The sequence below is a fragment of the Eucyclogobius newberryi genome, unplaced genomic scaffold, assembly GCF_026437365.1.
Source record: "Eucyclogobius newberryi isolate DKJ021-1_F unplaced genomic scaffold, fEucNew1.0.hap1 SCAF_1, whole genome shotgun sequence".
NCBI lineage: Eukaryota > Metazoa > Chordata > Actinopteri > Gobiiformes > Gobiidae > Eucyclogobius > Eucyclogobius newberryi.
The window spans coordinates 49,835,619-49,857,824 of NW_027315723.1; the positions used below are offsets into that span (position 1 = coordinate 49,835,619).

A 22,206-nucleotide genomic window follows, 5' to 3' on the forward strand; every position below is an offset into this window, starting at 1 on the left:
GTCCGTGTCACATGTCTGTGTCACATGTCCGTGTCACATATCCGTGTCACATGTCTGTCACATGTCCGTGTCACATGTCCGTGTCACATGTCTGTCACATGTCCGTGTCACATGTCTGTGTCACATGTCTGTGTCACATGTCTGTGTCACAGCGTCTGTGTCACATGTACGTGTCACATGTCTGTGTCACAGCGTCTGTGTCACATGTCCATGTCCGTGTCACATGTCCGTGTCACATGTCCGTGTCACATGTCTGTGTCACATGTCCGTGTCACATGTCTGTGTCACATGTCTGTGTCACATGTCACATGTCTGTGTCACAGCGTCTGTGTCACAGCGTCTGTGTCACATGTCCGTGTCACATGTCCGTGTCACATGTCCGTGTCACATGTCCGTGTCACATGTCCGTGTCACAGCGTCTGTGTCACAGCGTCTGTGTCACAGCGTCTGTGGCACATGTCTGTGGCACATGTCTGTGGCACATGTCTGTGGCACATGTCCGTGTCACATGTCCGTGTCACATGTCCGTGTCACATGTCCGTGTCACAGCGTCTGTGTCACATGTCCGTGTCACATGTCCGTGTCACATGTCCGTGTCACATGTCCGTGTCACATCCCTCTGAGACTATTTTCCTCTGACTTTTCCCATAACGACGTTGTCACTTTTTATTGTGATTTTATTGGCTAAAAATCTCCATTGTTTTTCTCTGAGGCTCAGGGCTACGAAAGAGACGCAGGCTGCGCCACGCAGCAGACAAAGTATTATATATATATAGATAGATAGCTAGATATTTATGTATATATATTATTCTTTTACACATTTAAACTAATAAGAATATAAGATAATTTTGAACAAATACATATTGTTAATAGACACGTTCTTGGCTGCGCCCTCAATGGACCAGCCGCCGCTGGTGGATCCTAAAGTAAGGCAACGTCTTCTGCTACATTATGTTTATCTAACATGTGGTAGGGCTGGGCCAGGTCATGTCGCTGGTGCGGTCTGCAGTGGTGGTTTGACTACACAAAAGTTTAAAACATTTTATGGAAATTATTTTAGAGAGATTGATTGAAGAAATCCAAGGAAAACAGAATGTCTTTCGTGTGTTTGATGAAAAGTGAAAACATAAGAAGAGAGTGAAGACAGAAGTCAGGTGCAGTCACAATCGTCCCCAAAAGGGGCTGTTCTGATCACACTTTCATACAAAGGCCTTCACATCACATGGGAAAGGTTGGGCAAGGAGGAGTCATAAATGAAACAATCTGTACCAGGCACTGAGTGAAACTTCGTTACGATAGCAGTATCTCAAGGTCTTTTGAGCAGTTTCTCTCAAAGCACAAGGCTTAGTAAAGTCATTTCCCATTACAAAAGCTATGATAACAAGTAAAAGATAGTGGCTCCTAAAGTAAGGCATTCTCATACAGGACAATGTATACAATGACACATTCACCACGTGAGGTCAGGTCTGGTGTGAGACCTGAGTTTGGTGTGGCTGGACCTCTGGCTCTGATCTGGACTTGGCTCTGGACAACACTTCAATTAGTTTTGTACAAGATTGTGTGTATGTCCCACACTCATCCAGGGCTGGGACAACAGCAGTTTATTATCTAAGCAATGGGCTCCTGGACAGCATGTTTCCATGGGGGCCCTCGGGCTGCCAGCCTTGTGTGGGCCCCTCCCCAGCCTCGCCCTGCTGCGCTGTGAGGCTGGTCCTGTGAGGAGCAGGACCCAGGCTCCTCTCCTCTATAGGACTGAGTGGGATGACCGAACGGGCCGAGGAGCCACCTGGACAGGGACAGAAAACTAAATATCACATGAACCCAATAAAGCCATCTCTATTTTGTTCTTAAAAAATCAAAGATTTGGAGCATTTGATAAATATTTAGAGACAAATCGTTCCATGTTTTTGACCTTATTTATGGTTTACGCTTGTTTTAGATCTAATTTAGACCTCATTTGGGCCTCATAGTTCTGGTGGTACTTGCTGTGTAACATTTTGTGAACCACTGCTGGACTTAGAGACCTACCATGACTTCTTCGTCTGAGCTCAAAGGCTGCCTCCAGGTCACTGCCCGGCTGTAGCGAATAATATCTTTGAGATTTAGAAAGGTTATTTGAAGGCTGTAAAAGCAAAACAAACAAATTCAGAGTAAAATACAAACTGGTCAGGTTAGTGAGAACGTGTTTAAAAGCAGAGCTCACTGGATCTCCAAAGCTGGTTCGGCGGCTGTGTCTGAGGCTGGTGTGGCGGCGGATCAGGATCTCACGGGCGTGGCTGTCGTCGGGCAGCTTGTATTTGTTGGTGTACGCCATAGTCTGGGAACAAGGCATGTGTTTGATAAGAGTCAGTGCAGAATACATTAGCATGTCATACACAACCTCATTGTTAGAAATTAAACAATGCTGGCAACATCTCAGCGTCAGAAGTCACACAATATCCCACATTTCACCCTCAGAGCCCTTCACTGGAGCCGCTCTCGTACCGGATACAGTTTAAAATTCTAGTTCTGACTTTTAGAGCTTTAAATGGTCAGGTCACATCGTACATCAGCGATCTGATTAAACCGTACACTCCCTCTCGCTCACTAAGGTCCTTGGATCAGAAACTGTTGTTGGTTCCTCGCACCCGTTTTGGGACCAGAGGAGACAGATCCTTCCAGGCTGTTCCAGACTCTTGAACGATCTTCCGCTCTCCCTACGGTCACTGGACTCAGTTACTGCTTTTAAGGCTCAGCTTAAAACCTTTTTATTTAGTCAAGCCTTTAAAATGCATTTGTTTTAGCGGCTGATTTTACTGTATACTGTTGTATATGTATTGTTCACTGTAAATTTTTTGTGTTTTTATCGTTTTATTCTGTGTTTTGTGAAGCACTTTGTGACTTCTGTCTGTGAAAGGTGCTGTACAAATAAAATGTACTTATTTACCTTCAAAGCTTGAGAGTCATTTGTTTTGTTGCAGTGATTTCATGTGACTTCCATATCGTAAGAGATAAATTAGGGCAGCAGAATATAAAGCAAAAGCAGACTATCTTTCAAAAGAAAAGGATAATTGATATTGCAACAAACAAATGTCACAATAACACCAAGGTCCTCCATTTGACAGAAATGAACTTTTTAAAAGGGGCTTATTTAAAGGCAGATTTTATTCAGCCTAAATTAACCCTAATTTAGTCTTTGTTTTTTATTTTGACAGACTTTGACCAAGGCTTTTTTATTAATAGAGCTGAAATTGACATGTCAAATGTATATTAAAATTGGAGTGTCTGTACATAGCAAAATAGCGCTCAAGTAGATGTAGAGTGCAGACTGCTAGAGCGGCTTCCTTATCTATTTTGCTTTTTAATCAGTTTTTGTCTTCCATTCATTTTTAATTATTACTTTTTTAAGTAAACTATGGACAGTTTTAACATATCTAACGAGCCAGCGACATGTCCGTGAGAAGAAGGAAACGGACGCTGTCGGAAATTCATGAGCTACAAGCACGGATATTTGCTTTAGAATCTGAAAAAGGACTCAAAATACTATTCCAGTGGTAAGAGATTCACATTTTTCACAAGGAAAAACTTCTACTTTCAACCTAAACCGGAGTAACTCTGTGTCGTTCCCAAAACCTTCTAACCAGCTGTTTCTTGGAACAAACTCGGTGCAAAGCCTAAACGATACAAAGATAATGTAGTCACCTAAAATACAGCTTACAAACACATTTTTACCACTTTCAGTGACTGAAGTAAAAAATGTAATACATGACATGGCCAAAAGGGGGCAGACAGAGAGGATCTGTGTCGAATGTCAAGGTCACTGAGACTGTTATGATAGAAGTCACGTGATGCACGAAAGAATGCAAACACATAATTTTCTCAGCATCACTGTTTCTGAGATAACGTCACTTCTTCCTAATGTTTTGGCCAAACTTGGAGAAGTTAAACAGCTGATTGTGCTCGTGGTGCAGTGGACATATGATGGGAACAGACTGAAGTTTTGAAAAGACTTCTTGAAGTTATTCAACGTTCTGATGAAATGGAAATCAAACATTCATAAGTGGACCTCTCCCAAACATCGACAGGAGGATAAACAAGTTTAAACAGCTGAACACATGGCTGTCCAAAGAGTGTGCACCGAGAGGACTGCACTACAATGAGAACTTCTATCTATTCTGGAAACGAGAGGGGCCCCCACCTCTGCAGAGGTGGAGTGAGGGTGCAGAGGTGGAGTGAGGGTGCAGATGTGGAGTGAGGGTGCAGAGGTGGAGTGAGGGTGCAGAGGTGGAGTGAGGGTGCAGAGGTGGAGTGAAGGTGCAGAGGTGGAGTGAGGGTACAGAGGTGGAATGAGGGTGCAGAGGTGGAGTGAGGGTGCTGACAGAGAACCTGCTCCACGCTCTGAGGCATTGGACTGGGCCTGGACAGGGTCCTGAGCAGATAGTTAGAGAAGAGAGGAATGAGAGAAGAATTCCAGCTCCATCAGCCAGAGACCGAGCCAATGTTTCAACATCAACAGCACCACAACCTCAGCCTCCACCAAAGGATTCATCAGCAGCCTCTCCACCACCAGCAGCAAAGGTTTCAGCTCCAGCTGCTCCACCATCACCTCCACCGCCTCCAGCGAAGGACTCATCAGCAACAGCACCACAACAATCTTCACCGCGGAGTCAGTTCAGTTCTTTCCCTTTCAGTCGTATGCACAGACTTTGATGGTTTGGTCATTACAGGTGCCTTCAATGTGCATGTTGATAATATTTGTGAGTGGCCCCACCCACAGCAGAATGCAAAATCTGGTTCTTCTAATTACAAATGGGGTGAATATTTCAAATGAGAAGGAGCCATGGACCTGATCAGAAGCTCCTCTGGTCGAGGTGAGAAGGAGCCGTGGACCTGATCAGAAGCTCCTCTGGGCCGAGGTGAGAAGGAGCTGTGGACCTGATCAGAAGCTCCTCTGGGCCGAGATGAGAAGGAGCCGTGTACCTGATCAGAAGCTCCTCTGGGCCGAGATGAGAAGGAGCCGTGTACCTGATCAGAAGCTCCTCTGGGCCGAGATGAGAAGGAGCCGTGTACCTGATCAGAAGCTCCTCTGGTCGAGGTGAGAAGGAGCTGTGGACCTGATCAGAAGCTCCTCTGGGCCGAGATGAGAAGGAGCCGTGGACCTGATCAGAAGCTCCTCTGGTCGAGGTGAGAAGGAGCCGTGGACCTGATCAGAAGCTCCTCTGGGCCGAGATGAGAAGGAGCCATGGACCTGATCAGAAGCTCCTCTGGGCCGAGATGAGAAGGAGCCATGGACCTGATCAGAAGCTCCTCTGGGCCGAGATGAGAAGGAGCCATGGACCTGATCAGAAGCTCCTCTGGGCCGAGGTGAGAAGGAGCCGTGGACTTGATCAGAAGCTCCTCTGGGCCGAGGAGAGAAGGAGCCGTGGACCTGATCAGAAGCTCCTCTGGGCCGAGGTGAGAAGGAGCCGTGTACCTGATCAGAAGCTCCTCTGGTTGAGGTGAGAAGAAGCTGTGGACCTGATCAGAAGCTCCTCTGGGCCGAGATGAGAAGGAGCCATGGACCTGATCAGAAGCTCCTCTGGGCCGAGATGAGAAGGAGCCGTGTACCTGATCAGAAGCTCCTCTGGTTGAGGTGAGAAGAAGCTGTGGACCTGATCAGAAGCTCCTCTGGGCCGAGATGAGAAGGAGCCGTCTACCTGATCAGAAGCTCCTCTGGTCGAGGTGAGAAGGAGCTGTGGACCTGATCAGAAGCTCCTCTGGGCCGAGGTGAGAAGGAGCTGTGGACCTGATCAGAAGCTCCTCTGGGCCGAGATGAGAAGGAGCCGTGTACCTGATCAGAAGCTCCTCTGGGCCGAGATGAGAAGGAGCCGTGTACCTGATCAGAAGCTCCTCTGGGCCGAGATGAGAAGGAGCTGTGGACCTGATCAGAAGCTCCTCTGGGCCGAGATGAGAAGGAGCCGTGGACCTGATCAGAAGCTCCTCTGGTCGAGGTGAGAAGGAGCCGTGGACCTGATCAGAAGCTCCTCTGGGCCGAGATGAGAAGGAGCCATGGACCTGATCAGAAGCTCCTCTGGGCCGAGATGAGAAGGAGCCATGGACCTGATCAGAAGCTCCTCTGGGCCGAGATGAGAAGGAGCCATGGACCTGATCAGAAGCTCCTCTGGGCCGAGGTGAGAAGGAGCCGTGGACCTGATCAGAAGCTCCTCTGGGCCGAGGAGAGAAGGAGCCGTGGACCTGATCAGAATCTCCTCTGGGCCGAGGTGAGAAGGAGCCGTGTACCTGATCAGAAGCTCCTCTGGTTGAGGTGAGAAGAAGCTGTGGACCTGATCAGAAGCTCCTCTGGGCCGAGATGAGAAGGAGCCATGGACCTGATCAGAAGCTCCTCTGGGCCGAGATGAGAAGGAGCCGTGTACCTGATCAGAAGCTCCTCTGGTTGAGGTGAGAAGAAGCTGTGGACCTGATCAGAAGCTCCTCTGGGCCGAGGTGAGAAGGAGCCGTGGACCTGATCAGAAGCTCCTCTGGTCGAGGTGAGAAGGAGCCGTGTACCTGATCAGAAGCTCCTCTGGTTGAGGTGAGAAGAAGCTGTGGACCTGATCAGAAGCTCCTCTGGGCCGAGATGAGAAGGAGCCATGGACCTGATCAGAAGCTCCTCTGGGCCGAGATGAGAAGGAGCCGTGTACCTGATCAGAAGCTCCTCTGGTCGAGGTGAGAAGAAGCTGTGGACCTGATCAGAAGCTCCTCTGGGCCGAGATGAGAAGGAGCCATGGACCTGATCAGAAGCTCCTCTGGGCCGAGATGAGAAGGAGCCATGGACCTGATCAGAAGCTCCTCTGGGCCGAGATGAGAAGGAGCCATGGACCTGATCAGAAGCTCCTCTGGGCCGAGGTGAGAAGGAGCCGTGGACCTGATCAGAAGCTCCTCTGGGCCGAGGAGAGAAGGAGCCGTGGACCTGATCAGAAGCTCCTCTGGGCCGAGGTGAGAAGGAGCCGTGTACCTGATCAGAAGCTCCTCTGGTTGAGGTGAGAAGAAGCTGTGGACCTGATCAGAAGCTCCTCTGGGCCGAGATGAGAAGGAGCCATGCCCCTGATCAGAAGCTCCTCTGGGCCGAGATGAGAAGGAGCCGTGTACCTGATCAGAAGCTCCTCTGGTTGAGGTGAGAAGAAGCTGTGGACCTGATCAGAAGCTCCTCTGGGCCGAGATGAGAAGGAGCCATGGACCTGATCAGAAGCTCCTCTGGTCGAGGTGAGAAGGAGCCATGTACCTGATCAGAAGCTCCTCTGGTTGAGGTGAGAAGAAGCTGTGGACCTGATCAGAAGCTCCTCTGGGCCGAGATGAGAAGGAGCCATGGACCTGATCAGAAGCTCCTCTGGACCGAGATGAGAAGGAGCCGTGTACCTGATCAGAAGCTCCTCTGGTTGAGGTGAGAAGAAGCCGTGGACCTGATCAGAAGCTCCTCTGGGCCGAGATGAGAAGGAGCCATGGACCTGATCAGAAGCTCCTCTGGGCCGAGATGAGAAGGAGCCATGGACCTGATCAGAAGCTCCTCTGGTTGAGGTGAGAAGAAGCCGTGGACCTGATCAGAAGCTCCTCTGGTTGAGGTGAGAAGAAGCTGTGGACCTGATCAGAAGCTCCTCTGGGCCGAGGTGAGAAGGAGCCGTAGACCTGATCAGAAGCTCCTCTGGTCGAGGTGAGAAGGAGCCGTGTACCTGATCAGAAGCTCCTCTGGTTGAGGTGAGAAGAAGCTGTGGACCTGATCAGAAGCTCCTCTGGGCCGAGATGAGAAGGAGCCATGGACCTGATCAGAAGCTCCTCTGGGCCGAGATGAGAAGGAGCCGTGTACCTGATCAGAAGCTCCTCTGGTTGAGGTGAGAAGAAGCTGTGGACCTGATCAGAAGCTCCTCTGGGCCGAGATGAGAAGGAGCCATGGACCTGATCAGAAGCTCCTCTGGGCCGAGATGAGAAGGAGCCATGGACCTGATCAGAAGCTCCTCTGGGCCGAGATGAGAAGGAGCCATGGACCTGATCAGAAGCTCCTCTGGGCCGAGGTGAGAAGGAGCCGTGGACCTGATCAGAAGCTCCTCTGGGCCGAGGAGAGAAGGAGCCGTGGACCTGATCAGAAGCTCCTCTGGGCCGAGGTGAGAAGGAGCCGTGTACCTGATCAGAAGCTCCTCTGGGCCGAGGTGAGAAGAAGCTGTGGACCTGATCAGAAGCTCCTCTGGGCCGAGATGAGAAGGAGCCATGGACCTGATCAGAAGCTCCTCTGGGCCGAGATGAGAAGGAGCCGTGTACCTGATCAGAAGCTCCTCTGGTTGAGGTGAGAAGAAGCTGTGGACCTGATCAGAAGCTCCTCTGGGCCGAGGTGAGAAGGAGCCATGGACCTGATCAGAAGCTCCTCTGGTTGAGGTGAGAAGGAGCCGTGTACCTGATCAGAAGCTCCTCTGGTTGAGGTGAGAAGAAGCTGTGGACCTGATCAGAAGCTCCTCTGGGCCGAGATGAGAAGGAGCCATGGACCTGATCAGAAGCTCCTCTGGGCCGAGATGAGAAGGAGCCGTGGACCTGATCAGAAGCTCCTCTGGTTGAGGTGAGAAGAAGCCGTGGACCTGATCAGAAGCTCCTCTGGGCCGAGATGAGAAGGAACCGTGGACCTGATCAGAAGCTCCTCTGGGCCGAGGTGAGAAGGAACCGTGGACCTGATCAGAAGCTCCTCTGGGCCGAGGTGAGAAGGAACCGTGGACCTGATCAGAAGCTCCTCTGGGCCGAGGTGAGAAGGAGCCGTGGACCTGATCAGAAGCTCCTCTGGGCCGAGGAGAGAAGGAGCCATGGACCTGATCAGAAGCTCCTCTGGGCCGAGATGAGAAGGAGCCATAGACCTGATCAGAAGCTCCTCTGGGCCGAGATGAGAAGGAGCCATGGACCTGATCAGAAGCTCCTCTGGTTGAGGTGAGAAGAAGCCGTGGACCTGATCAGAAGCTCCTCTGGGCCGAGGAGAGAAGGAGCCATGGACCTGATCAGAAGCTGATCTGTGCAGAAGATGCTGCGGCAGCAGGTTCAGATCATGCAGAGACATCCAGTACTTTACTAGAATGTGTTCCATATATTTCTATTTGCATCAGTTTGTTGGATGTATGAAGTTATTAGATTATAATGGATTTATAAATAAGTTCTTTGTGGATAAACATGACATTGACCCAATTTTTTTTTTTTTACTATTACTTGGCAGGTTGTTGTTGTTCTTTTATAGCGGGTGGTTCATTTACTACTTTCCGACCGGCTTTATTCCAGAGCTGACTCTTCTTCATCTTCCTCTCCTTCTTTGGTGTTTGTCTTGGCATGTTTGGCGGGCCGGATTATAAAGACAAACAGCCCGTATGTGGCCCGCGGCCCACCCCTGCTCCATGACACACTCCTGTGCAGGAGAAACTGTACACCTCAAGGACAACTGTGTGTGAAAAGACGGCGAGTGGAAAAATACAGAGGAGAAGAGCAACGAGGCGTTACCTCATTATTGCACCCGATATCGGAATGTTATAAATTGTAGGAGCGCACAGGGAAACTGGGCGCCTGGAGTGCCCGCGTCTGGAGTGCCAGCGTAAGTCGCCGACACAATCGTTAGGGACAGATGCTCCCCTCTGGTTATCTGTATTAGAATTGTACTGACAGGGATTAAACGTTTGACTGATTGTAACTTTTCTGATTCTTGCCCTTTCTTTCATAAACGAGCACGCCGACAGTATCGTATCGCGAGGGTCTTGGCAATACCGAGCCCTAGTGCATAGTGACCATACTGTCTATGATTGTAAAATTCCCTTTAGCCTCAGAAGAACAATCCAATAGCACGCACACATTTTCAGTTGGGCCAACCTTTTGCCGGATCTTGTACATGTTGTTAGCCAGAATATTCTGCATTTTCTTCACATCAGCTGTCCGCATCTTCTTCTTTGGCCGAGACGCTTCCTTCATCTCATCACTGGTCATGGACAAACAGCAAAAACTTAAGTTATGTTATGTCTAATAATAGTAGTATATTGACTGCAAAAAAAGTCATTAAAATTATAGTTGAAGGTGCAACGTTTCTGGAGGAGGCACATCACGGTAAGGGAAAAAATACTGCTTTGGGTAAATGTTCCACAGAACAGCATTATCTTGCATCTATAGAATTACCAATGTTTTTATTGTTCAAAAACTTTCTTGAACATCGCATCACCTCTCCACAGGCCTGATGGCGTTAGCTGCTTGTCTCCATGGAGATAGACAGGTTTGATACATTGGATCATTTCATCTCTCTGGAGACAGTCGAGAAGTTACATAGTGCACCTTTAAGAAGCTGTTGGTCTGTTTTTTTTTTCTTTTTTTCTTTAGAGTAGGACTTAATAGACATTTTGGAATATTGAGCTCACTGCAGGGAGACGAGGGAGGGGGCGGCGCTCAGGTCTCCCACGGGCGTGTCCAGAATCTCGATGGCGCTCTGCAGCTCCAGTTTCTTATACAGAGACACGATACTGGACTCAGCCCTGTTGTCCCGAAGTAGAACCCTCCGCAGTACACCATCATTGAACTTCTTAAACCTGACAACAAACAACACTATCAGTCATTATTCCTGTGTGTCAACTGTTATCATTGCATTACAAGGATTTTAAAGTGAACTCTCTGACTTGTCTTTCCAGTAGTAATGACTCCATTGTCCGCACAAGTCCTCGATCCCGGAGACAATGTGCTCCATTGTCTGAAGAAGCAGAAGAATCTATTATTTTGACCCTACAAATACTCCCACTGCAGTACAATGACTGCATATTAACACTTGCCCGGCTGTGAATCTCCATGTTGATGTTGTACTTGTCTTTGTTGCTGCGCCTGATGTTCATGTACTCCACGATGGGCCGGATACTAATGCCCTGAAGAAAGAAGGAACAGATGACAATGGGGTCAAAAAAATTAGAAAAGGCTATGAAAAAAACTTCAATAGACGAATTACTTTTTGGCCCCAAAACTGTTACTTGGACAAGAGAGTTTGCGGTGAAGAACAGAGAGAGTGTTCTCATTAGCAGATTGACTCATTCACTCGCACCAACAAAACACAAAACCTAAAGTAAAAAAACAAAGAATGCACCTGTATAAAAACTGTGAAGATGATGATGGAGATGGAGGCGGTGACGAAGAGATTCCTGCGGTTGATGGTGTCGGGCAGAGTGAAGACCAGGGCGAAGCACACTGCCCCCCTCAGGCCACTGTAGGCCATGCCAAACTGGTCTTTGAGGTTGAAGTGGATGGTCCTGAAAGGGTTGATGATCTGCGTCAGCACCAGAATCCCTGCCACAAAACAAACTCTGTCCACTTACCACTCTGGAAACAACAACTACCAGTGGTGGAGGGTGAAACTGAGACGCCTTTGTTACATGTTGTTTTTTTACAAAAAGGTTTTACAATATGCAGTAATTAAACCAAGCTAAAAACAAGATGCTTTTATCAGATGCTAGTGTCAGTGTAGAGGAGCTGCGTAGTGGAGGCATAACTGGATGTCAATCAGCAGAGGGCATATTAGCATTGGTATTTAAAACTTAAAATAATGTATACAGAACAAAATACTTTTTGATACATGGAACTGTGTCTGTGCCCTCTGTTGGTAGCATGTTTTTAGCGCCAGCTGATATACAGTACCTACAGATAATTATCATATGAACTCGTCAGGTGATGCTCAGACAGTTGAGCTAAATATTGGACCTTGAATAGAGATAATTGAGTACTTGTTGCACCACAGATTTCGACAGCATCTAATACAAACATAATCTCACCTAATCCTCTCCAGATGAAGGCGAACAGCAGCGTAAAGAGGATGTAGGCCCAGTTCCACTCATGCTCCGTCGTTATGGTGACCACGCCCAGGAAGAAGAAGATGAGCGTCTCGGAGATGCTGGCCAGGACCTTCACCACATGGCGGATGGTGGTGCAGGAGCGCTGGGACACGTTCTCCTCCACGTAGTACTTCATGGTGATGGCACATGTAGTGATACTGGGCATAGAAGAGACATGTATTTATTTATGTGTGTTTTTATTGTTGTGGGTAATCTCTACATCATGCCGCCTACTAAAGACCACCAATCACACTTCTGCTTCCTTTGTTTTTCAAGCCTCATATAAATGCTCTCTCCCTCCCCTCGTCCTGCCCCTGATCAAGCCTCTTCATCTACTCCAATCAGATCCACAGACTCTTCTTCTACACTGGCACCCTCCTGGATGAATGAGGGATTACACCAATTTACGTTCAAATACCTTGGTTAAAAATTTGTCTGAAAAATAAATGATTTGGGTCATAATTAAAACGGTCCCAGATCTGTGGTGTCATATACATACGTTCGCAGTGACGTCATACAGCCGGGACTTCCCCATAGCGGCCATTTTAAAAGGGGCACTCAATATATAAAAAACAACACGACTGCATCCTTTTCAACGGCATAATGAGCTACGAAAATTGTATTCTTTAGACGATAACGGCAAACTAAGGTACACGACAAAGCTCTCATTTCCTGGTCAGTCAACAGAGCAATGTCCTAACAGAACGCAGGTTTTTGGCATTTTGGCCTCATATTTCCTGGATTTCGTATGTAGTAGACGTGCTGTTGTGCCCCTTTCAAAATGGCAGACTCGGTTGCCACTGCACAAGTTCCGGATGTGAGAACGCATGTATACTGCAGATATGAGTGACAAGTAAATCTACAGTCTGACTAAAGTATTGTGTCTATGTCAATTGTTTAGGACAGAAATCTGTTCAAACTGAACACTGTGGCCCCTCCAATGAAAGTTACAGTAACCATAATCTCTTACTCCCTTGAGATTCTCAGTTGTCAAGGTGCTGAATTTCGACCTTACGACAGAACGCTGGAAATGCCGAAGAGCTCTGCCACCAGGTAGGCCAGGTAGCTGTACATGAAGACAAACAGGGGCTCGATCTGCCGGGTGTTGTGTGTGAAGCGGGTGGTGAACGCAGCTACAATCCCGAACACCACCCCGATGAGGAGACCACCCAGGCTCACCACCAAGAAGCGCGCCACCCCCAGGAACACGTCTGCAGACTCCACTTTGGGCATGTCCGCCACGAAGCTGAACATGTTGTACAAGGCCTGTAAAGGAGGAAGGCACAGGGCATGAGTAACATGTGGAAATGCTTCAACTAATTAGTATTTTTATATTTTTTCAACTCAATAAAATGTGGCAGGATAGCCTGCAGACGGGCCCCTTCCACTGCTTAGACACCCCTGATAGGTGAATTGATCCAGAGTAGCTTCATAAATTAGCATCTGGTGACGTCAGTCGCCCTCTGACCTCACACACTTCCTGGTTGCTGTGTTGCTCCACATCGCTCCTCAATCCAGGTATTTTAGCTGTAGTGTATCATTTGAATGAGATAATCCTGTATGATATGTGACTAGTGGCAATATTTAGTGTGCCGCGGTGTTACCATGGGCCCGCCTGGTGTGCGACCTCCGGGATGTAGGGCGTGCCGTTGCCGGGCGGCGACCGCGGCGTAAAGCCTTACTGTCCAAGCGCTAGCTGAGCCGTATTACATTCATCTCGTTTCAGGTTCGTGACCTGCGTTAGATTAGCACCTAGTGAAGTTCAGTGTGGTCATAAGTGTTCTTCTTCTGTAGGTGCCCGGAGAAGACCCCTGACCCCTTTTTGTGAACTCTCGTCTTACAGATTGTCTCACAGTGCATGAACGATGGAAACTACAAACTGTGAAACCATTCATAATTCAGGGATCAGATTAAGGAATTTCACTTGTATAGCGGCGCTGCTAAACAATTCGTAAATTTTTCAAAATTTGTATAGCAATTTCATAATTGCATAGCAAAACACGAAAGTGACTAACAATCAATATTTTCCATTGATATAACACGATCATTTATTTAAATGTATTTATAAAGATTCTATTAAAGAAAACTCTTAACAAATTAACTTTTAAACACTTTTTAAACATTTGTGTCTGACCGTGGATAAAGCAGTTACATGTCGACCCGGAGACATTTTGAGTTATTCACAGATTCTGAAAGTGTGAATTCAAAGCTTTCCAATGATGTCTCACTCATGTAGATCTGATCATATTTGAGTAAGTTGTGGTCATTTGAATGTATTCAACTCTCAAACCCATTCACTGAGAAAACGGCCTCTAAAGTTTCTCATCGGAGTGAGCCCAGAGTCACAGGGGGCGGGGCTCATTTGCATCTCATTGAGATAAGCCCTCCCCCCTGTCACACTGACACCACCTTCCCCCTACAGCTGTCACTGAAGACTCAAGAGGAGTGTTGTTATTGATGTGAACTGGACTTGAATCAAATTAGAAGTTACTATATTAAAATGGAAATACTTGGATTACAAAAGGCCCTGAATAGAATCAAAGAATCAGAATGAGAATAGGGTTCATGCATTTGTCGATAAACATAATTCACAGGTGATTCAGTGCAACACAAACAACAAAAGATAAGATAGGCTTTAATGTTACAACGCAGTCTGAAGAAGGGACTCAGATGCTTCTGCCAGTCGAAGTTCTTGACAAACACTTTGCCATCCGCCGTTCCAACAAGCTGTGGGATACTGAGGTGAGACTCAGTATCCCACAGCTGTTTTCCACTACCTGATGACAAGGGCGACAATGTAAAAAAAATTAGAACAGAAGAAACATATCTTATGCAGAACAGAGAGCAGCACTGAAGTTTCGACCAGGTAGCATTATGGAAAGGACTTCTGCAAAGTTTTTGATAAACTCTACAACGGTGTGAATCACTTCATGGCTGATGAACCTGCGGGAATGTGGCTGTGGCTGTGCACGCTTCTTCCTCCTCTTCCTCAGTGTTGCTCCATTTTCGTCAGTGTTTAATTATGTCAGTCAGGGTGTCTTTGCCAATTCTGAAAAGGGGGAAAAAAAGGATTAGGGTTGACAGTAATATGGGAATAACACGCTTCACGTGGATAGCTAGCTTGTGATATCATGGCTCACCAGGTTTAGACCAAAACAGGCACTCACAACACAAACACGACCACAACAGCACACCAAAACATAACTTTCAAGCGTGTTTGTGATGCAGTTTAATCTGCATTATTCACATTCTGACGTTTACGTCGTATTTAAGACTTAAAAGGCGGAGGAGCGGGACACGGCCGGCTCTGAGCTAGCGGCGCTACGTGGCTAGTTAGCTTGTGATGGCGCAACAAAACAGGCACTCACAACACAAACACGACCACAAAAGCACACTAAAACTGGCATATTTAATATTAATCATTACTTACGCCATGAGGAACAGGAAAGTACTTCTGCAGACTTCCGTGCCTCCTGGCCCTCAGAGGCAACTGTTGTTGTGATTTTGGGCCTTACAAAAATAAATTGATTTGATTTGATTTGATTTGATGAAATAGCTTGTCCGGGCAAACTTGCGCTTCTTCTGGGGCTTTTTCGTGGACGTGGACATGGTCAGCTCAGAAGTGACGACAGAACGTCAGATAGTCATCTGGAAAAGCGGACTTTTCGCAGAAACAATCCAAAAGCGTGGAGCTGTAACAGCCGCGGTTAAGCTCCGAAGCGATAGCAGAAGGATCCATTTTTCACCTGATGTTACACAGCGTGTGTTGCTCCCTGTGTTGCTGCTTATCAAGTAGCCATGCGGCTGGCGGCTCAGCCCATTGGCTGACTGCAATAGCGCAGCTGTTCATATGGAAATGCGGTCACACCCACTCTGCACGTCCAGAGAGCACCCGAAAACAGCACACTTTAAACGACTTTATTTATGCTTTTAATGCTGCAAATACTGTTATCTGATACATTGAATGACTGGTCCATATCTTCAACTTTCACATAATGCAAAAAAACGAAAATCACAAATTTGGGGAAAAAAAAGTTAAAGACTGTTTATCTCAGTTTCACCGAGGCCGACCTGTGCCGGAAATTTGGCTGCTCCGACATATTTTTTCTTTAAATAAAACTTGCAAATAAAATTAATTGTTGAACAAATTAATCAACACAAAGTCAGATGGCCTCATTTACAACTTTCTTCCATATCATCATCATCAGATGACGATTTGCAGGAGTCTCATTTACATATTAATTGTCATTACACTCACAAAAAATATGTTAAGCTTCTAATGGAAAAATAAAGGTTGCTGTGTATTTTATGTGTTATTCAAATTGTACCGCTCTATTTGACGTTTCATTCTATTTTTCGTTTTGCTATTAGATGACGGTCCCTAAGTACTCTCGTCTCGGCTCCGGCTGCACATTTGATGACGGTCCCTAAGCACTCGTCTCGGCTCTGCACATTAGGATCAGTGTAATTTGCTGCGCCCAAAATACGCATCTGATTGTTAAAAACGAGGTTGTGTCACGTGGCAATGTAAATATGAATATTTTGGCTGTGAATGATCTGCAAAGACTTTTGCGTTTATGAGCTATTGACCTCGGAAGTCTGAATCTGTGACGCTAACTTTACCGCACGAGACAGCAGCGGGACTCGTCATGTCCACACAGCGTCCTACATGTGTCATGACGATTTATTGACGATCGATTGACGAGTGATCAATACTTTTAGGCGCTTTGGTTATACAATTGAACACACATTTTTGTATCGCAAAAGCTGCGAAACAAAAGCACTTTTTTCTGACGAATGCATCACATTTGAGAGAAATTGCGTCGCATTTTGCGATGTGATACTGCTTATTCTGAACCCTGTAATTGTATTAATAAATGACCAATATTATGATTTAAACCTTGCCTTTGTCGTCCCACAACAAACGTGCGTGCCTTAAATTGGTCCTGAGCCAAAATCTCAGGTGGCGTTGTTGGTAATGTGTGTATGTAAACAGCTACAGAGTAAAATAGTGAACGCGCCAGTTCACAAAAATGATGGCACACAAATGAGTCCCATCTTGTCCAAAGTCTTCCAAAAAGGTAATTTTTCAAGTCTAAATGTTGGTGCATTGAGTATCTTCCTTGAGTATCGGTGCAGTTTGAGTCATACATTTTTTTTGTAATGGCCTTCTTTCCTCTGCATGTTCTCCCCGTGTTACCGTGGGTTCTCTGCGGGTTCTCCGGCTTCCTCCCACCGTCCAAAGACATGCATGTGTTAGGTAAAATTGGTGTCTCTAAATTGGCCCTAGTGAATGAATGTGAGAGTGAACTGTCTGTAATGTCTATGTCTCTGTGTTGGCCCTGTGACAAGTTGGCCACTGTCCAGGATGTACCCCGCCTAAGGCCCGAAGTCACTGGGATAGGCTCCAGTCACCCGCGACCCCGAAAGGGAACAAGCGGTAGAAAATGGATGGATGGATGGCCTTCTTTCCTGCTGCCAAGGGTATTCTCCAAGGCCGTGGCTGCAGAGCCGCGGCGCGGTCAAATGGCCCAGCTGTTTCAGGAACCGCGGCACTACCATAACCCTAACCCTAACCTTAACCATAACCCTAACCCTAACCCTAACCTTAACCCTAACCCTAACCCTAACCCTAACCCTAACCCTAACCTTAACCTTAACCCTAACCCTAACCTTAACCCTAACCCTAACCTTAACCCTAACCCTAACCTTAACCCTAACCCTGACCCTGACCCTAACCCTAACCCTAACCCTAACCTTCCTGGCAACCACATTGGTGCAGTAAACATTGGGAACGTAGCCCACGGTATGCATTGTAATAAATAACAATACATTTGTCCACTGTTTCTGTTTTTCTATATCGGACTCACGTTAACATTTAGGTCATATGGTTGAGGTCGTAAGCACAGTTATTTTCCACATCCACCAAATGACTCAAGCGTCTGTCATCTGCAGTAAAACCTGTACAGGAACCCCCGGCACCACATGACTCTCAGTATAAGACCTGTACAGGAACCCCCGGCACCACATTACTCTCAGTATAAGACCTGTACAGGAACCCCCGGCACCACATTACTCTCAGTATAAGACCTGTACAGGAACCCCCGGCACCACATTACTCTCAGTATAAGACCTGTACAGGAACCCCCGGCACCACATTACTCTCAGTATAAGACCTGTACAGGAACCTCAGGCACCACATTACTCTCAGTATAAGGCCTGTACAGGAACCTCAGGCACCACATGACTCTCAGTATAAGACCTGTACAGGAACCCCCGGCACCACATTACTCTCAGTATAAGACCTGTACAGGAACCCCCGGCACCACATTACTCTCAGTATAAGACCTGTACAGGAACCCCCGGCACCACATGACTCTCAGTATAAGACCTGTACAGGAACCCCCGGCACCACATGACTCTCAGTATAAGACCTGTACAGGAACCTCAGGCACCACATTACTCTCAGTATAAGACCTGTACAGGAACCTCAGGCACCACATTACTCTCAGTATAAGGCCTGTACAGGAACCTCAGGCACCACATGACTCTCAGTATAAGACCTGTACAGGAACCCCCGGCACCACATTACTCTCAGTATAAGACCTGTACAGGAACCTCAGGCACCACATTACTCTCAGTATAAGACCTGTACAGGAACCTCAGGCACCACATGACTCTCAGTATAAGACCTGTACAGGAACCCCCGGCACCACATTATTCTCATCATAAGACCTGTACAGGAACCTCAGGCACCACATTACTCTCAGTATAAGACCTGTACAGGAACCCCCAGCACCACATTACTCTCAGTATAAGACCTGTACAGGAACCTCAGGCATCACATTACTCTCAGTATAAGACCTGTACAGGAACCTCAGGCATCACATTACTCTCAATATTTTTCTATTGAGAAAGACCAAGCACAGCCCTGTCCGACCCCTCTTTCCAGAGTCAGTGGATCCGTCATGTGACCATTGATTTTTTTGACCACCGTAAAGAGCCCGTCTAATTTATTCAGCATTTTAAATAAATAGGAGCAGCTAAAAGCTTTCTTGACTCAAAGTAATTATTACAGTTTTGCTTTGTTGTTTTTGTATATGATTGATTATGTGTAAGGATCGTCTTATGCTGTCTTGTATTTGTCTTAAAAAAATCCTGTCTGATCTTTGTTGATTAATGTTCCATTCTTTTGGACATAATTGAGGTGTACAAACGATAGTTAATGTCACATGTGCATATAACTGATGTAAATAGTTTCCTCTGTATCTACCTGCGTTGCAACAATGAAATTTCCCCATGTGTGGACAATAAAGGAATATCTTATCTTATCTTATAGTCCACATTCAGAATAGAAATGGGTCTATATGAGGCACAGTCCAGTCGGTCCTTCCCTTCTTTAGGTGTTAGAGATATGATGGCTTCTTTCCAGGAGAGATCTGAGCTTTTTTAAGAGCCCAGTTAAACATTGATGAAAGGGATAAAGTGATACGTGTTCCTTTTAGAGGTTTATACCACTCTGAAGTGAACCCATCACTGAACCGGGGATTTATTGTTTAGTCTCTCGATTGCACCTTGTATTTTATTTATTTTGCTCTTTGACAGATAAAGGGTGTTCCAGACCTGAGTTGATTTAATCTTCTTTATCTCCTGAAATTTGAGAGAAAAGCTTTTTGTAGAAAGATATAAATGAGGATTGTGTTTGGTCTTGTTTGGTTAAGATTGAATTATTCTGTCTGTCTCATATAAAAAATGTTTCCAGGCTTATCATTTAGAACACTTTGTTTGGTAAAGAGCATTAATCTCTTCTCTTCTCTTTTTAAATTCCTTCAGTTGGGAACGAAAAGCCATGCCTCAGTTATCTCCACTTGAATTCCTCACAGATGTGGTAAGACTTCTCTTGTGGCTGATGGATTTCATATGGTCTTGTGCGAGAAACACCTTCTTGCCTTTGGGCTGGAGGTCTCCTTTAACTTTTGCTGCCTTCCTGACGCATTCCTTCTCATCTTATCAGGCCTCGTGGCTCTCCCATCTCTCCCATCCCTCCTGTCGTGGCTAAGCTGTACATGGAGCACTTTGAGAAGAAGGCATTGACCTCCTTTTCAGGCTCCACTCCAAATCTCTGGTCCTGCTACGTGGATGACACATTTGTGACAATCAAGAAACAAGAGTTGGAAGCCTTCTCAGAGCACATCAATGCTGGTTTACAAGAGAAGACTCTAACAACTCTAACTGGATCACTAGCTCAGAGGACAAGAGGTGCCCACCAGCTCAGAGGACAAGAGGTGCCCACCAGCTCAGAGGGCAAGAGGTGCCCATCAGCTCAGAGGACAAGAGGTGCCCACCAGCTCAGAGGACAAGAGGTGCCCACCAGCTCAGAGGGCAAGAGGTGCCCATCAGCTCAGAGGGCAAGAGGTGCCCATCAGCTCAGAGGGCAAGAGGTGCCCATCAGCTCAGAGGGCAAGAGGTGCCCACCAGCTCAGAGGAATTCTGAGCTGGTGGGTTCTCAGCTCAGAATTCATGGGGTGGTATCAGCCCTGGCCATTCAAATGTTAATCAACTACTCATCAGTGATGAGGAGCTGCATCCTGAGTCCAGATTACTACAACTGAATCTTTTTCTACACTAGTACATTTAAGCATTGTGCAGGTAATATGGCTTTGACGAGACACAAAGGCTTGGTTTGAACTCTATTCTTTCACTTTCACATTTAACTTGTTATTTTAGTCCAAATAATACATTCGCTTTGAAACATCTATGTGTTAGTGCCATGCTGCTACTAGTCACTGCGCTGCTTTTTTCACAATATAACTCACTCTTCAGAACAAAATTGGACACATTTATTATGAGTGACGTCAGCATCTGAACTCACCACAGTGACCGCATCGCTGAACAGACCCTCTCCAAATATGACAATGTAGATCTGCTCGTTCACCCTGATGTTCTCAAACACACTTAAGGCAGCCACAGGGTCCACCGCTGAGATTATGGATGCAAACAGCAAGTTCTCCTGCAACACAGATTAGCCTACACGTCAACAACCTTATCCCAATCTGTATCTGTATGTTTTCTTTTGCCTATTCCCACCTGCAGATTAATATCTTGCAGCCCGAAAGCATCAATTTGACAGATGGCGAACAGGGACAGTCCGATGCCCACAGAGTTCCAGAGGGTGCCCACCACAGAGAACCAGAGCACCGTGCCCACGTTCTCAAAGAAGGGCCCGGTGGGAATGAAGTAGCCGCTGTCCAAGACGATGGGGGGCAGCATGTAGAGGAAGAAGACTTCAGGGCTCAGGACGGCCGGGGGCGTCTCCTTCACAGAGTACATGATGCCTCCCACTATCAGCCCGATGCAGATGAGCAAGCAGGACTCTGGGATCCAAACGGTGACCTTATGATAAATGTTGAAGCCTGACAGACAAAAGGATGGGCAAAGTAAGTCGCATGTGATTTGAGTTAATAGAGATATCATTTGGTGCATTGGTGAACTACGACTCAATCATGCTTAAGGACACAATGATGCTCTTTCAACAAGCATTTCAACAGCCAACTTTTGTGCTAAAATGAACTCCAAACTACATTATAATTATAACGTAATACCAAAACAAACTGCGGCTTGTGTAGTCCTGTTCAATGGGGCAGTACACATACCTATTTTAGCGAAGGAGGCTAGCAGCACCCACAGTGTGATTTCAAAGGGCAGCTGAATGCGCGGGTAGTCCATGGTGAAGACTGGCAGGTTGGTCTTTTCCGGATCTGGGAAGGCTTGAGGCTGCTCATTGTGGAAGGGTTTGAGCCCCTGGATTTGTGTGGTTCCAGGAGCTTGTTCCTCACAATCCACTCCAGAGCAGCTGAGGAGCAGAAGCAGAGCACACCAGGATGCCCTCCCCCTCAAACCCAAACTACAGGGCACCCCCATTGGTCAGACTGTCCACTGTCCAGCAGGAGAATGTCCAGAAATGTCCGTTAGGAGCTCACCGGGCTCAGGACATGTCTCCGCGCTGTGGTGGCGAAGGAGACTGTGGAACAGGTTCTCTCGGATTGTTGCAAAACCTGCTCGTGCCAAACCTTGTGTTGAGTCATGTTTGCAACTCATGTCACAACCGACACAGCCACATCTGGCCACCAAAACAACTGCCCGAAGATGAGGAGTGTTCATTGTTAATGATGTAGCCACTATTGTAGCCATGGCTGCCCTGGGGCAGACAAACGGAGATGAGGCTGCCAATTTGTGTCATCGGCCCCTCCGACCACCACCAACCATTCACTCACACATGTGGACATTTCCTTTAGCGCCCCACTGTGGCCCCTGGCGTCCCAGCAGTCTCCCAGAGCTCGCGTTGGACAGCAGCTCAGGCAGGAGTACAACCAGGAGC

At 47.0% G+C, this 22,206-nt stretch overlaps 1 protein-coding gene across 1 annotated transcript; it reads right to left on the minus strand.

Moving 5' to 3' along the window:
- Nucleotides 1-1,509: 1,509 nt before the first annotated feature.
- On the minus strand, nt 1,510-21,764 carry LOC140362193 (sodium/hydrogen exchanger 2-like). Its single transcript, XM_072448269.1, has 13 exons — nt 21,482-21,764; nt 20,916-21,241; nt 20,701-20,838; nt 12,844-13,094; nt 11,769-11,986; nt 11,087-11,286; nt 10,782-10,871; nt 10,632-10,702; nt 10,377-10,544; nt 9,841-9,946; nt 2,204-2,317; nt 2,029-2,122; nt 1,510-1,786 (listed from the first exon to the last, which is right to left on the minus strand). The coding sequence occupies exons 1-13, from the start codon at nt 21,747-21,749 to the stop codon at nt 1,605-1,607; spliced, it is 2,226 nt and encodes a 741-aa protein (XP_072304370.1). The 5' UTR covers nt 21,750-21,764; the 3' UTR covers nt 1,510-1,604.
- Nucleotides 21,765-22,206: the final 442 nt, after the last annotated feature.